The sequence below is a fragment of the Anomalospiza imberbis genome, chromosome 19, assembly GCF_031753505.1.
Source record: "Anomalospiza imberbis isolate Cuckoo-Finch-1a 21T00152 chromosome 19, ASM3175350v1, whole genome shotgun sequence".
Classification (NCBI taxonomy): domain Eukaryota; kingdom Metazoa; phylum Chordata; class Aves; order Passeriformes; family Viduidae; genus Anomalospiza; species Anomalospiza imberbis.
The window spans coordinates 10,422,404-10,438,959 of NC_089699.1; the positions used below are offsets into that span (position 1 = coordinate 10,422,404).

The window sequence follows — 16,556 nt, forward strand, 5'->3', positions numbered from 1 at the left end:
TTGGTTTGTTTTGTGGTTTTTTTGTTTGGTTGGTTTTCTGTTGGTTTTGGGGGTTTTTTGAGTGAGCATCTCACTCAATCTTTTCATCCATTCTTTTGGCTCCCAGAGGGCTGAAGTGGAGATCCACTCAGTGGATGAACCAGTGGGTATTTAAGGTACTGTAAACCACTTGCTTTTTCAGTCTGTCCTGTGCCTTGACCCGAACACTTGTTCTTGCATTATTTAGCCTCTCCATCTTGCAGCTTGTTCTCTGCCCACCTACTTTTGCAACTCTTTTCTCCAGACAGAACATATTTAACAGAGGAATGAAGTGACAGTAGCAGTTCAGCTGTGACCATACAGATACCTGACTAGAAGCTTTGATCTCTCAGGTTTCAGAGATCTCTCACTGCACATACAGTACTGGCTCCCATTTAACCCTGAGACAGAAAGAGAAAAGCCTGAATTCTTCAGACCAGTATATATTTAAATACACACAGAGTTCTAGATCACAGGCTTGACTGTACAATACCTGTCTCCCAGAATGGGAGCAGGTGTCTCTCCATCTATCAGTAACCATAATTCTGCTGAGCCATGATTACTGCATCGTCTTCCTGCCCCACTTTTATCCATGTTTATGGAGAAAATACAGGTAGGTGCCTTGGAACATACTGGTCAGCTGGATCCCTAAAAAATCCACTTTCACTCCAGCTTTCTCTATGCAGAAAAAACCCTGCAGTCATGTTTCCAGGAGATATTTCAGAACAGAATTCCCAATTTCCATTACAGGCTATGCCAAGGCAATGTATAAGAGAATGGGAACTGCTGCAAAACAGTGGAGAAAATGAATCTCATGAACCATGCTGGAGATTTTTACCTAAAGCCTGCAGTTCCTCCTTTGTAAAACGCGTTTAAAATAACTTGGGGCGGGAGTGGGTTATTGAGTTTTCAGCAAAGGGGCACGAACAGATTCCGACCTAAGGGCAGGACCGAGTGCAGGCCAGGCCAAGGGTTACCCAAGCGCGACATCCGCGGTCCCGCTGTCCCGGTAGCCACGACCGAGCCAGGTCTGACCCGCAGCGCTCCCTCCGTGCGCGGCTCCAGCGGGAGCGGCTCCGAGCGGCGGCGGCCGCTGGAGCTCCCGGGGGCCCGGGGGAGCTTCTGCCCCAGCGAGGGCTCATCCCGCACGGTGCCCCGGGGCCGGACACGGGGACACGGGGACACGGGACAAGGCGGGCGGGAGGTGGTGGGACACGGAGGGCGATGACGGGCTCGGTCCCGAAGCCGCCGCTCGCCTCGGCGGCAGAACACATAGCAGGGCAGGGGAACAGCCCAACCTTCCAGCCTGGACACTCCCTTCCTGCTGCAGCAGCCCTGACACCCCCTGCCCGGCCGGATCGCCGTCCCTCGGCAGGACAACATCCCTCAGCAGGACCGGTGCCACCGGGACACCCCCTTTTACCACACGGATACCCCCTTTTACCACCGGGACACCCCTTTTCCCACCGGGACACCCCCTTTTCCCACACGGACACCCCCTTTTACCACACGGATACCCCCTTTTCCCACCGGGACACCCCCTTTTACCATCGGGACACCCCCTTTTACCACCAGTGCACCCCTTTTACCACCGGGACACTCCCTTTTACCATCGGGACACCCCTTTTCCCACACGGACACCCCCTTTTCCCACCGGGACACCCCCTTTTCCCACGGGGACACCCGCTTTTACCATCGGGACACCCCTTTTCCCACACGGACACCCCATTTTCCCACAGGGACACCCCTTTTCCACACGGACACCCCCTTTTCCCACACGGACACCCCTTTTCCCACAGGGACACCCCTTTTCCCACCAGGACACCCCCTTTTACCATCGGGACACCCCTTTTCCCACAGGGACACCCCTTTTCCCACCGGGACACCCCCTTTTCCCACCGGGACACCCCCTTTTACCATCGGGACACCCCTTTTCCCACACGGGCACCCACTTTTACCATCGGGACACCCCTTTTCCCACAGGGACACCCCTTTTCCCACAGGGACACCCCCTTTTACCATCGGGACGCCCCCTTTTCCCACCGGGACACCCCTTTTCCCACCGGGACACCTCCTTTTACCATCGGGACACCTCCTTTTCCCACAGGGACACCCCTTTTCCACACGGACACCCCCTTTTACCACCGGGACACCCCCTTTTCCCACCAGGACACCCCTTTTTCCACACGGACGCCCCCTTTTCCCACACGGACACCCCCTTTTCCCACAGGGACACCCCTTTTCCCACACGGACACCCCTTTTCCCACAGGGACACACCTTTTCCCACCGGGACACCCCTTTTCCCACAGGGACACACCTTTTACCACCAGGACACCCCTTTTCCCACACGGACACCCCCTTTTACCATCGGGACACCCCCTTTTCCCACAGGGACACCTCTTTTCCCATCGGGACACCCCTTTTCCCACCAGGACACCCCCTTTTACCATCGGGACACCTCTTTTCCCACCGGGACACCCCCTTTTCCCACAGGGACACCCCTTTTTCCACACGGACACCCCCTTTTACCATCGGGACACCCCTTTTCCCACCGGGACACCCCTTTTCCCACCGGGACACACCTTTTCCCACCAGGACACCCCCTTTTCCCACCGGGACACCCCTTTTCCCACACGGACACCCCCTTTTCCCACCAGGACACCCCCTTTTCCCACACGGACACCCCTTTTCCCACAGGGACACACCTTTTCCCACCAGGACACCCCTTTTCCCACACGGACACCCCCTTTTCCCATCGGGACACCCCCTTTTCCCACCGGGACACCCCCTTTTACCATCGGGACACCCCCTTTTCCCACAGGGACACCCCTTTTCCCACACGGACACCCCTTTTCCCACAGGGACACACCTTTTCCCACCGGGACACCCCTTTTCCCACAGGGACACACCTTTTACCACCAGGACACCCCTTTTCCCACACGGACACCCCCTTTTACCATCGGGACACCCCCTTTTCCCACAGGGACACCTCTTTTCCCATCGGGACACCCCTTTTCCCACCAGGACACCCCCTTTTACCATCGGGACACCTCTTTTCCCACCGGGACACCCCCTTTTCCCACAGGGACACCCCTTTTTCCACACGGACACCCCCTTTTACCATCGGGACACCCCTTTTCCCACCGGGACACCCCTTTTCCCACCGGGACACACCTTTTCCCACCAGGACACCCCCTTTTCCCACCGGGACACCCCTTTTCCCACACGGACACCCCCTTTTCCCACCAGGACACCCCCTTTTCCCACACGGACACCCCTTTTCCCACAGGGACACACCTTTTCCCACCAGGACACCCCTTTTCCCACACGGACACCCCCTTTTCCCATCGGGACACCCCCTTTTCCCACCGGGACACCCCCTTTTACCATCGGGACACCCCCTTTTCCCACACGGACACCCCTTTTCCCACAGGGACACCCCCTTTTCCCACCGGGACACCCCTTTTCCACACGGACACCCCCTTTTACCACCGGGACACCCCTTTTCCCACAGGGACACCCCTTTTCCACACGGACATCCCCTTTTACCACCGGGACACCCCCTTTTACCACACGGACACCCCCTTTTCCCACACGGACACCACCTTTTCCCATCGGGACACCCCTTTTCCCACCGGGACACCCCTTTTACCATCGGGACACCCCTTTTCCCACCGGGACACCCCTTTTCCCACACGGACACCCCCTTTTCCCACCGGGACACCCCTTTTCCCACAGGGACACCCCCTTTTCCCACCAGGACACCCCCTTTTCCCACCGGGACACCCCCTTTTCCCACCAGGACACCCCTTTGCCCACAGGGACACCCCCTTTTCCCACAGGGACACCCCTTTTACCACCGGGACACCCCTTTTCCCACAGGGACACCCCTTTTCCACACGGACATCCCCTTTTACCACCGGGACACCCCCTTTTCCCACCGGGACACCCCCTTTTCCCACAGGGACACCCCTTTTCCACACGGACACCCCCTTTTCCACACGGACACCCCCTTTTCCCACCGGGACACCCCTTTTCCCACCGGGACACCCCCTTTTACCACCGGGACACCCCTTTTACCATCGGGACACCCCTTTTCCCACACGGACACCCCCTTTTCTCACCGGGACACCCCTTTTCCCACTGGGACACCCCTTTTCCACACGGCCGCCCCTGTTTGGCCGGGGCGGGGATTGGCACGGGGGCCGTGAGGCGGCTGTGCGCGCGCCCGCCCGCGGCCCCGCCATTGGCCCAAAGTAGGTCACGGCCCGCGCGCGCGCGCGCTCACGTGACGGCCCCGCGCGCGCTGCCCCCCGAGCCGCGTGAGCGGCGGGCGGGGCCCGGGGCCGCCGTGAGGGGCCCGGGGTCGCGTCCTTGTCCTTGCCGCTGTCCCTCTGCCTGTCCTTCCCTCACCGGCCCATCGGTGCCTCCTCCGCCGAGCCTCCGGCACCGCGGCCAGCGCTCTGCGGGTGTCGCGGAGCTCGGGACCCGCTGCGGTCCAAAGCGGCCTCTGCCCGTGGGGCTCCGGCTGAGCATCCCCCGACCCCAGCCCGCAGCAGCCATCGGAGCCCGTGGGTGCTCGGGGACCCCAGGTGGGATGGTCCGGGGCGGTGATCACCGCGTGCACCTTGGTAGAAGGACCCCTGAAAAGTATAAAGATTTTTTGACTTTAAAAAGGCCCTGTGGATTGTCTTTGCTAAAGAAAATAATCACCAAAAAAAAAAAAAAAAAAAAAATCTTACGGTACATTAGCCACTGGGTACTTGGTTTGAAAAGAATCAGATTTTTCATAAATCTGATGCCAGTGATGGAAACAGCCATGAGCAGAAATATAAATATTGGTTGAGATAATTTTTTTAATAGGGCATCTATCAAGATATTTTCAATACAAAAACTAAGCAGCTGCATAGTCTTTCATAAGCCATAAAATAGACATTTTATGGGTGAATGCTAAGCTAAGAACACATGCCAGAAATTGTATTGCAATTGGAAAATGGAGAAATTCATTATCGTTATAGTATAGCATCATTCATTATCAGTACAGTATAGTATAATTAGCTCTGTTTTGTATTGGTAGGCTTTACCGGGCATGCACCATGTGGGGTCAGCCAGTGGTCAAAACAGCATAAAGGAATTAGAGGCCACCTTTGGAAAAGTGTAGCAAGTAAAAATCAGTAATTTGTATGTACAAACAACATGGTGTCCTGACAGCCTGGAATTTAGGTTAATTGGGATGAAATCTGCCTGTGTAGTATGGCTGGAGTTAAATTACTGTTCCTGTTGTGCGAGACCGAAAATAACAGCTCCAGCACCCTGCTCAGGTACTCTGCTCAGCTTTGCTGGCTGCTCTATAAATCAGGAAGTTATTTTGGCTTTCTCATCCAGGAAATTCCCAGCTCTTGCGTGTTGGGAATGCAGGGTCTGTAACTACACACAGTGCTCAGAGAGGCTTCCTTTTGTTCCACACTTGCACTGATCTACCTATAATTTACCCCATTCAGTGTCAAGCAGTGAAGGTTTCATGTCCTTCTGTGGTGCTGAAAATGCTGTTTCTTTCTGTTGAGTTGGATCAATAACCATAAAAACACAAGTAGTTGTGCTCAAGTTGAGCTTCCACTGGAAACTAATCTTGTTACTGGTGTTTCGCAGTATCCCCATGACTTTTACATCTTCTGTTCTGTTTACTCTTCTTTGCTGCTTATCATATCTCCTAAATGCATCTATTTTTCTTTAGATCACATAGAAGAAACATTCTGTACCACATCTGCATATGGATTGGCAATCACCGTAATCTTTGTGTCACTCATCTGTACCTCAGTAATTAAAGGTTTCCACTAACCAGCAATTTGGCTGTCTGAGGCAACGTTGGTACGTGTACAGTCATTTAATAATCCACGGCTTTTTTCCTTGCTTAGGTGACACTTAAAAACTCCTGTGCTGCTGCTATCACACCCCTGCTCCAGGTGTGAACCATGTGGCATCTGTGGCATCCCAAGGTTCTCCCAAGCTCTGCTCAGCCATGCCCCGAGTCTGTTCCTGTCACTTGTCTCTGGTTCTGCAGGGCCTCATGGTCACAATCCCCAATCTTCATGCTTTTGCTTGTGCCAGTGCAGTTTCACTGATTTGAGTGTACCTTGGACTTTCAGCAGTTGCTTGTTTTAGGCAGTTCATTTAACAAGACACCTAATAACAGTTGACAGAATTATAGAATATCCTGAGTTGGAAGGGACTGACAAGGATCATTGAGTCCAACCCCTGGCCCTGCACAGACACCCCAACAATCCCACCCTGTGCATCCCCAAGAGAATTGTTCAAAGGCTCCAGGAGCTCTGGCAGCCTTGGGGCTGTGCCAGCTCCCTGGTTGCCCAGCACCCTCTGAGGGAAGAACCTTTTCCTGATATCCAGCCTAACCCTCCTGACACAGCTCCAGCCGTTCCTGAGTCCTGTTCCTGCTCACACACATATTAGATACAGTAGATACACAAGGGGAGAACATAACTGTTCCTCAGGCAGCTTATATTTCTAAATACTGGGCAGTCTATGCACATAACTTATCTTCATTTGCTTCTGGTGAATATTTATGATTATTTATATTTGTTGATGGTTAAAAGCTGACTTTTGAAGAAAGAGTCACAAATAAACACAGATGGTAAAACTTTGCAAAATGCAATCCAGAAGAAAACCCAAATGAGAATAAGGGAGATAGAGATGCCCACAGGCACCTGAAGGTGCCTCTGGGACTAATGCAGTTCTTGCACAGCCTGCACGGGCTGAAGGCCAGAGCAGATGGCAAGTCAACCGTGCTTGAATGCAGATCATGGTGAGTGGGGAGGAAAGTCCCATTTGAGCAAAAACGGGGCCTGGGAGTCTTAGTGGATGACAAGTTGACTGTGGGCTGGCAATGTGCCCTGGGGGCCAGGAGGGCACTGGGATCCTGGGGTGCACTAGGAAGAGGGTGACCGCTCCTTCTACTCGATCCTGATGAGGTTCATCTGCAGTGTTGTGTCTCATCCTGGGTTGCTGAGGACAAGAGAGAAAGGAGCTGCTGGAGAGGGTCCAGCAGAGGCCACAAAGGTGAGTTGGGGTCTGGAGCATCTCTTACAAGAAGAGTCTGAATGGAGCTGGGCCTTTTTGGTCTGGAGAAGACTGGGAGGGGATCTCATCAATACATATAAGTATCTCCAAGGCAGGTGCCAGGAGGATGGGTCCAGACTCTTCTTGGTGGCACCCAGTGACAGGAGGAGGAAAAATGGCCATAAACTAAACCACAAAATATTCCACCTCAACGTGAGGAAAAGCTTCTTTTCATGGAGGGTGGAAGAGCCCTGCAACAGCTGCTCAGGGAGGCTGTGGAGTCTCCCTGTCTGGAGATGTTCCAAACCCACCTCCTGTGCCACCTGGCCCGGGTGACCCTGCCTGGGCAGGGGGCTGGGACTGGGTGATCTCCAGAGCTCCCTTCCAGCCCGAAGGATTCTGTGAGATGGCGAGAGCCCTGCTGGCGCTGGTGACAGCACTGTCACCCCAGGGTGACACCTGGAAGAGAGGCGGGGGGAGCTCGGTGGGGAACGCTCGCAGAGCCCACGGCCGGTTCCCTTAGTCACGGGTGGGACCCGCCGCCCGCCGTGCCCCGCAGCCCGGACCCCTCAGACCGCGGCAGCGCTGGGTCCCGCTGCCCCGGGGGAGCCGCCACGCTCGGATGCCCCGCGCGGGGTCAAACGTTCAGGCTCATTAACATCTCGTTAACACATTCCTCCCGGTTACCGGGGAGGCGCTGCGGCCCCGCGGGGGGGGTTTGGGGCGGGTGTCCCGGGCTGCCCCCCCCCGGTAGCGGCCGCGCGCGTGCCGGGGCGGGGCGCACGGGAGGCGTGACCGGTACCGGGGAGGGGCGTGGCCGGCGCGCCAATGGCGGGGCCGCTCTCGGGCGTGACGTCAGCGGCGGCGGCGGCTGCACGTGGGCGCGGAGCGGGCGGGCGCAGAGCGGCGCAGAGCGGGCGGCGGGAGCGGCGGCGGCGGCGGAGCAGCTGCGCGGCGGAGGGGCCTGACCCGCGCCCGGTCCGCGCCCTGTCCCGCGGCCCCAGCGCCCCTCGCCACCGGCGCTCGGCCCGGCCCCACGCCCGGCTCACCCGCGCCGCGACAGCGGCTACAGCAAGGGGGGAAGGAACCGCTCGCCGCGCAGCTGCCCCCTCCCCGCCGCCGCGGGCAGCCCCCACCGACCATGTCGCGGCCGCTCCCGCTGAACCCCCCGTTCCTGCCGCCCACCTACGGCGTGCTGAAGTCCCTGCTGGAAAACCCGCTCAAGCTGCCGCTCGCTCACGAAGACGGTGAGGCTTCTCCGGGACCCCTCGCAGTGCGCCCCGGTCCCGCTGTCACTCGGGGGCCGCGGCATGGCTTTCCCTTTTTCCCTTCCTTCGGCGCCCCCCCCGGCCCCGAGCGCTCACTCGGCGATGGAGCCCCGGGACGGCTCGCTCGGGGCGCTCTGCGGGAGTGGCGGCCGCCCCGGCCCGACCTAACGGGACGCGCTCGGTGCTCCTGTCGCTGGTCCCGGTGGATGAACGCCAAGGGCGCTCGGTGCCTCGGGTAAAGGGGGCCGGGATCCCCATCCCAGGCCCCACAACAAACCGCTCCCGCTCCCGCGTCCCCCGGTTCACCGGGAGAAAGTTGCGGCTTCCCCGGGAAGCGGAGGCAGCTCGGGAATACCCGCACCGCGTATGGCGAGCGGGTCGAGCGCGCACGGAAAGCAGAAAGCGAGGGAAGGTCTCACAGTTCCTGTCTCCTCGTCTTTCCGAGTTCCACTGCCAAGCGACTCGCAGGGTTTCACCGGGGCTGTTGTATGAGCTTAAAAATAAAATGCTGCCAAGGCTTGGTAGCGGACAGGAAGCTCTAGGAGTTCAGATTCTTGCAGATCTTGCAGAGAAATCAGGCGTTTCCCTTGCAAAACGTGCACTGAAATCACTCGGGGCTGTAGAAATGAGGAAGCCTCAGTTAAGCTTTTTTTTTTTTTTGCTTCAGCCTTTGAATGTTGTGTTGTCTCTTCTGCACATCAAAACTGTGTTCTGTCAACCTTTGCCACTGTATGTTAGTAACATTTAGAAGTGCAGAATTTGAGGACTATTTTGTTTGTGCCAGGACTAGCAAGACTGGGACCTTAGTTTAGAAGAATGACAGGATCCCAGGGATTTTAGGCTAAGACTGTTCCTTTTCAACAGAATATATCAATAGCTTCCAGTTTGCTGGAATACTTAAATGTTCACTTTTAAGTCTGCTGAGTACTTTTTGATGCTAACATTCAAAGCTGTGCATGGAGTGGAACTGTTAACTAAAAACAAAGGGCAGTCTCAAAATGTGGTTGGTTCCCACAAAGGTGCTCAGTGACACGACCCCCCAATTCTCTTCCAAATAGAGTGAATCAAAGGAATCATTTTTTTTAGGTAATATTCCTTTTTTACACCTGAGAGTACAGGAGAAATAATGGAAGTAGTAGTAATTAATGTTTTAATTACTGAATTCTTACATGTTTGTTATGTGTTTTTGTTTAAGCATTCGGTAAAGAAAAAGACAAAGAGAAGAAGTTAGATGATGACAGCACTGGTACCACAGTCCCTCAGTCAGCTTTCTTGGGTCCAACATTATGGGACAAGACACTGCCATATGATGGAGACACTTTCCAGTTGGAATACATGGACCTGGAAGAATTCCTCTCAGAAAATGGCATTCCACCCAGCCCAAACCAGCATGAGCCTAGCCCACACCAGTCAGGTCTCCAGCAAGCTACCTCAGCATCACCTTCTGTCATGGACCTCAGCAGCAGGGCTTCTACTTCAGTCCATCCAGGCATGGTGTCGCAGAACTGCATGCAGAGCCCAGTCAGACCAGGTAAATCAGCCCTTAGAACTTCCCTGTGGAATTTGGCATGAACTCCTCCTCCCCACTGTAAACCACTGCTTCTCCCTGTGCAGCTGACAGGCAGCTTAGAGCCCAGAGGATTCCTGTCACTCACACTCCAGCAAATAAAAACAATAGCTCCAGTTATCTCTAAGCTGCTCCACCAGGATTTTTGTTTAAATTATGGAAGGAAAGCTCTGGGAATTCCATGGAAACTTGGCTATCTTAGTGGGTGTCTTAGCTGTTAGCAAGTAAAAAGACCACAGACAGAATGGCATAGATGCCACAGTGTTAAAAGAACAGGGAAAAGGACTGTGAGAGAGAGTATTTCTTCAGCCAGTATTTGTTGTGAGAACACAGGAGTGGGCAGTTATTCTGGAGTTAAAGGTTAATGCTTCTTACTTGAAATTTTGGCCATAATCTTACTCTCTACTGAGCAAAGTAAAATTTGCCACAGGAACTGAGTTTTGGAACAACATTATAATCTTGCTTAAATTGGCATAAACGGAGTGTAACTCTGACCTGAGTTCATAACTTGCATCTGTAGTCACCTTACGCTTAAGAAAACACCGTGGAGTCCAAGGCCTGGTTGTAATGCACAATTCCAGCCCGTCTGATGTCAGTGGAAGTCTTTTATTATTTTATTAGCACTTGAGATCATCCCTTTAGAGACACCAGTTCGAATCCAGAGTAACTCCTCTGCCTTGACACCAGCATGGCTGAGATCATGGGCAGTGGAACAGTGTCAACATTGAAGTTTGGGAAACATGGAGCTTTGCCTTTTTCCTTAAAAAAAAAAATACAGAGAGTGACTTACTTATTGTGCTCTTCTGCTCACATGAGGTGTGCTAGAGCAAAGTGTGCTCTTGGCAGCAGGAAACCACTCCTCTCCCTTCTGCTTGATCGTTTGCCATGCTCAGTGTGCGAAGTCATCGTCAGAATCATCTTGATAAGGAGGCAAAATAAATAAATAGAGAGGCAAAAGTTGTGGAGCAGGATGAAATAGAAATGTCTTACAAGTCTGCAATGTTCCTGTCTCATTAAAAAGAAATAAAATATCCCCCAAAGCTCCCCAAACCTGTCAACATACTCCTTGGCCCCTCATCAGAACTGTGTGTTTAGTCATGGATTTCATTTACTTACTTTTACTTTGTGTGGATTTGACTTTGCTTTGTGTTTCACTTTCAAGGCTTTTCATGGTTAACTAATAACTTATGAGGGTGAGCAAAGTTAAAATATATTTGGAGTAGGCAAGAGCAGAACATGAAACCTGTTGCTTTTTCTGAGCCAGCTTTAAAAATGGTGCATATATGGTACACCGTTTTCTGTCACTTGTGCACACACAAAATTAAAAGCAGATAATCTGTCCCTGTTCTCTCTTTTTTTTTTTTTTTTTCAGAGGAGCCTGGTAGTGAGCCAGGCTTTTAATGATCATCTGTCAGAATATATTTGTAATCAGCTATCTGTGTGACTTTTCAACTCATTGATTTTTTTTTCAGTTTTTCCTGAGCCCTTTGCAGCTCAGGGTTACAAACTTATCTCACAGTGCACTTTTTTACTGTTGTAAAAGGACATTATGTCTCTTGGGGTAGGATAAAACATCTAAATTTGCAGGTATTTTTCCCAACACCATCTTGCCTTAACAAGAATAGATTTTTTTGTTATATGTTATGGTTGGTTTGTTTTTTTTTTTTTTTTTTTAAGGGAGCTCATTTCACTTCTTAAATAATATTTTCTTGTCCCCCATTACAGATATGAAGTGTAGCTTCATTAACAGTAGTCTGGTTTATCATCAGGTTGTTGAAATTTTTATGTGCTGTCATGTGAAAATCTTTCTTTGACAATCAGTACTGAAGAGAAGACCATCTCACAGTTTAGCATTTGAGCAAGTTTGAGAATATAGGAGCATATATTTTTTTTAATTTAGTAAAAGTAAAAATGAGCATTTAAGATTTATCATAAAAGGGCCAAGGCAAATGTGCTGCTGTGAAATAGGGAGGTAAATGTTAAAATCGTTGTAATGGAGCCTGTTGCTTAATATATCTTAAAACATTTAAAATAGATTTTTTTTTATTGTCACATAAAGAAAGGTTTTTAGCTGATGTGAGCTGTCATTCCAGTATGCATTGCGTTGTGATTTATGTTACTGTAAAAAACCAAAGAATAAGTCGTAGGAAGTATACAATTTCAATACAGATTAATTCCATGTGGTCCTACTACTTCCAGGAAAACTGTATGTTTAGGTGATATAATTCTAAAAATACTTCACTGGTGTGTTTTCTGAACTCTGCTTTGCACGGGAGCCTGTTTGAGCGTGTGTGGCTAGAGGAAGGGTCCAGTCCTGTGCTGCTCCTGGCCCTCTGGGCTTTGGGGCTCACGGGCAGGTGGTCACAGCTGCCAGCCTGGCTGTGCCCTGCCGGGGGGCACATTGCCTGCTCTGCCTCTGTGACTCGGGCCAGGCATGGTCCATGGGAGAGCAGCATGAGGAGATGGAATTTTGTGCATGTGTTGCAGCACAAGCCTCATCTGTCTGTAGGAGTGAGTGGCGTTGCCCGAACGTGTTTTGTGCCGTGTCTGGAAGAGATCAGGAGATCTGCACTGGCATTCCCCGAGTGTCATCAGGCTCAGCAAAGCTGTGCTGACCCTGACTGTGGATGTGACAGTACCAAAATCCTCACTGATTTTCTTTCTCCCTGCTAAAAAACATAATGGCAACAAAAAGGATTCTGTATTTCCAGCTCAGATTATCTGGTCAGTGGAAAGATGTTTAGGCTCAGCAGTTTATCATCTGCAAAGAAGAAAGTGAGCCCCTGCTTCCCATACATTTCTGTTCAGGGAATGTAGGTACAGAAATTTCTGGCTTTGTTTTGAAGAGGGACACAGGGGACTTGCAAAAGTGAAACCATGTATTTATCTTCCACAGTGATGATTTTGTTAATAAAAAATAGTATTTTGATTTATTTTTAGCATTGCAGACCAATATTCATTGTCATGTGTAGATGCATTTAAAACTTCTGTTTTGTCTGGGTATTGCATGCTGGTAGGTTGGTTGAAATCTGTGGTCTCCTCCGAAAAAGGTTTTCAGATTTTTATGAAGCTTTCAAAGTAACCCATTACTGCAAACACACTTTGTGGTTCTTCTTATTGCACACCTCATGTAGTCTGTCGTAAATTTCCATTTAAATGCAGAGTCCTTAAGGAAATTTGGAGTCATTTTTAGCTGTTTGTATGTAAAGGGAGGGTGTATATTTTGCAGATAACTAGTTGGTTGTTGCTTTTCACCTGGCTCTTTCCCCCATGTAGCCCTGATGGAGGTGGTTGGGGCAGGTACTGTAAAGGGTTTGAAAGGTGTGAATTCGAGAAGCATCAGCTAGATCTGGTGGAGAATCCTAACTAGAAGGTTTTTGGGATTTTGTGGGTTTTTGGGTTTAGATCTGAATTTTCTGTTTGTCACCAAAAAGCCTTGGATGTGGGGCAGTGTCACAAGGATGCTGCTGGCACAGTGATAACCAGGAGTTGTTTGTGCCTTGCTCCAAAGGAGAACAGGGCTGTTGAGGGCTCTGAGAGAGCTCCCTCTTTCTTTGTATTCTCTGATGGTGGTTTTCTATCTGTATTGCCTACATGGCTGGGTGCCTTACACTACTTGCCGAAGATTATTTAAGGAAAGGAAAACAAGCTTTGTAATCCACTGCAGACATATACCTATGTGCAATATCTGCAATTCTTCACTTAAAAGTAAAATTAGAGGCACATTAATCAAAAAGCTGAGAATTGTTTCCACGTGAAGTGCACTTACACCTCCCTGCCCAAAAAGATTTTTATGAAATGCTGTGGTTTATTTGCTCAGTCCAGATATTCTGTCTGGAGCACAGTATCCATTACCTCTGGCTTCTTGCGCAGGCACTGGGCTGCAGTGACTGACAGCAGGCACCACTGGGTGGGTTTCAGCGTTTTTTGGAGCTCGTGTTTGTGCTAGGCGCTGCAGCCAGCTGGGAGAGGCTTGTTCTTGCTGCATGCAGCTCGCTGCGGGGTGAGGTGGTGCCGGGGCAGCCCCGAAGGGTGTGTGCGCAGCACTCCCTCTATTGCAGCCTTCCTTCCCCTGCGTTTCCTAACGTGATCTCCTGCTCCAGCGCAGCTCGGCAGAGCGAAGGGCAGCATTCCCAGCTGCCAGCCTGTGCGTGGAATCCTCTCCTGAGCCTTAATCATTGCTCACAAGCCGTCCCCGGGTGTCGCAGGAGCGCCCCTTCTCTCCCGGAGGCCGAGGGCTCTCCGCGGGAATTTCCTGACCTTGGCCTCCCACGTGAGGATGGGAGCGACCAGCTCCGCCGGGCTGGTACCGGGAGCCGCTCTTCACATTGAGCCTCACGTGAGGCTGGGGCTGCCCGCAGGCCCATGTGCTCCAGGCACGTGTCCCTGCCCTGTGCAGCCCGGCTCAGCCCGGCTCAGCCCGGCTCAGCCCGGCCGCGCTCCTGCCGGAGCCGCCGCCTGCGCCCGCCCGAGCTGCGCCCACATGGAGAGGCTGCGCCCGGCGCCGCTGCTGCCGCTGCCCAGGAAGGGCGATCCGCGGGCAAGCCTCGCAAAACTGCTCTCCGGATCAAAGAAAGATGCAAAATATATCCAGGCAAATATTAAAAATAGCCCGTCACATGATAACGGGGGGGAAAAAAGTGCTGAACGCGCAGGCTTGTTAATGCTGGAAGCAAGAACGCTGTGTCTCCTTCAAGAGAGCTAATTTTAATATTCACAGTTAAATGTTGATTATTGGTTAAATAATTGCTTGACGGCATGAAAGAACTTGAAGTTAGTTCGGAGTTGAAACAGTAAACAGCATGAAATAATCTCGGCTGTTAGGCTGTACAGGGAGAGCTCCTCGTGCAAGGAAGGGCTATCCAGACTTAGGAAGAGAGCAGGGAAGACCTAGGATTTGGAGGGTTTTTTCTGTCCCCTTAAAGATATTTCAAGGATGTCTTGAGTGTCAAGCTTGTTACAATTACTTAGAAAAGTACAATGTATTTTTCAGTGCTTTGCTTCCCATCTCAAAGTGCATGGCAGAGTGATTGGTTCTCAGTGCAGTGATTTGATGTTTTGGAGGAGCGAGTACACCCTGAAGTCTTTCATAAAACAATATATTATAGTCAAGAGAAAAGACCTCATCAGGAGATGTATACAAAGACACCACTATTATCTGATTAGATGAAGCTACTAGGAAACACATTAAATTGTTCAATCTCTACATATTTTTATGACAGCAAATTGGCAATTGTGGAAGCTGCAGTGGCCAGATTCTGCCAATTAATCTCAGCAATAAGTACTTTGCTCCTCATGTGGTCTCCCTGATTTCTCTTTTGCTCAGCAGGTAGGCAGCTTGTTGACTGCTCTCAGTCACCTCCCAGGTGGAGCAGCAAAATGTCACCATTCACTCTCTTGTCATTCATCTTTCTGGAATTTTTTTTAAGGAGGGGGTAACAGCTCTCGGTGGCCAGTGGAGTTTTCACAGGATGAAAGGACTTGGTCACCATCAGTGAAAAGGACTTTAGTGCATTATGAAATCGTTTGGTTGCCTGGCAGTATGCTATGGAGCTGTTTAGTATTTATATCACACAAAACTTGAGCATATGTTTCTTTTTTTTTTTGCTTTTTAGTCTTCCTTTCATGACAAATAAAATGTATTTTCAATATTTTGTCTGAATTTCACAGAAGACTGGCGATCAGAAAAAAATACTTCAGCTAAGTTATTTTCAAGAAAAACTGTGGGTTGATCTGAAGTAGATAATGAAAGCTCTGTAAAAAACCATTTACTTAAACCTCAATTCTATTCCACTTAATGGACTAAGTTGCACATAATCACATGGTATAAAAATTAGTGTAAAATACACAACTGTGTCAAAATGAATTTATGGCAAACGGGTTTTTTTTAGCTTGTATAATCTTTTTTTTTTTTTTAATGAACAAATGGTGATAAAGAAGCTCTCTGTTTATCACAAAGCTGAATTTGGTCCTGAGAGCTTGAGAGCTGCAGTGTGGAGAGCTAACACAGGTGGGTAAGGCAGCATGTGTTGCAACATTTCTTTCTTTTTTTTTTTTTTTTCTTTTATTCTGGTTCTCTTCACAGCACTTCAGCTTTGCATGACTGAGGTGCTATCCATCAAGTTTTAAACAAATGCAAAATATTGTTCAGCCTCTCACGTTTCTGACACACTTGAAGCTGTGGTACAGTTCTGCTTCCTCATTTCCTCATCCCATTCTCTCAACTAAGTTTTGCCAGGGCTAAATTTGGGCCAGATATTTGTTGTGCACCCTCCAACACCATTGCTTAGCTCCTCTGGTGTGGCATGCTCTTGCTTCAGGGTTCTCTGCTCAACTTGGAGAGAAACAGCTCTAGCTCTTCATCCCACTGGCATTATTCTCTTGTTCATATTACTTGCAATTTAATGCAAACAGGCACTGAGCATCTTGGAGCTCTTTGTTTTGGTATATGGCTGTTGTAGGAGAAAATAAAAAAATCCAAATTGCATTAGTGTTCCACAAAACCCAGCTCCTTGTTAACTAGACCACAAATGTGGATTACTACTCAAAACAGGAACCCGCAGATGGGTGCATTAGTATGTGTTTCCTACAAGCAGAAGCTACAGTGAACTGGTGCAATAACTCACCT

At 50.5% G+C, this 16,556-nt stretch overlaps 1 protein-coding gene and 1 long non-coding RNA gene across 3 annotated transcripts in view; one reads left to right on the forward strand and one right to left on the reverse strand.

The window, feature by feature from the left end:
• LOC137485244 (uncharacterized) lies at positions 1-983 on the reverse strand. The gene is made up of 2 exons (XR_011005237.1): positions 512-983; positions 1-419 (listed from the first exon to the last, which is right to left on the reverse strand). It is a non-coding gene; the product is annotated as an uncharacterized lncRNA (long non-coding RNA).
• Positions 984-7,956: 6,973 nt separating this feature from the next.
• The window catches only part of HLF (HLF transcription factor, PAR bZIP family member), a 36,466-nt gene continuing 27,866 nt past the window's right edge, over positions 7,957-16,556 (forward strand). The window contains exons 1-2 of one of the 2 annotated variants that reach the window (XM_068209663.1): positions 7,957-8,340; positions 9,557-9,892. In XM_068209663.1, coding sequence (XP_068065764.1) covers positions 8,235-8,340; positions 9,557-9,892 — 442 coding nt within the window. In that variant the 5' untranslated portion in view covers positions 7,957-8,234. The remainder of the gene's footprint in view (positions 8,341-9,556; positions 9,893-16,556) is intronic. The other variant, XM_068209662.1, reaches the window with a different exon arrangement.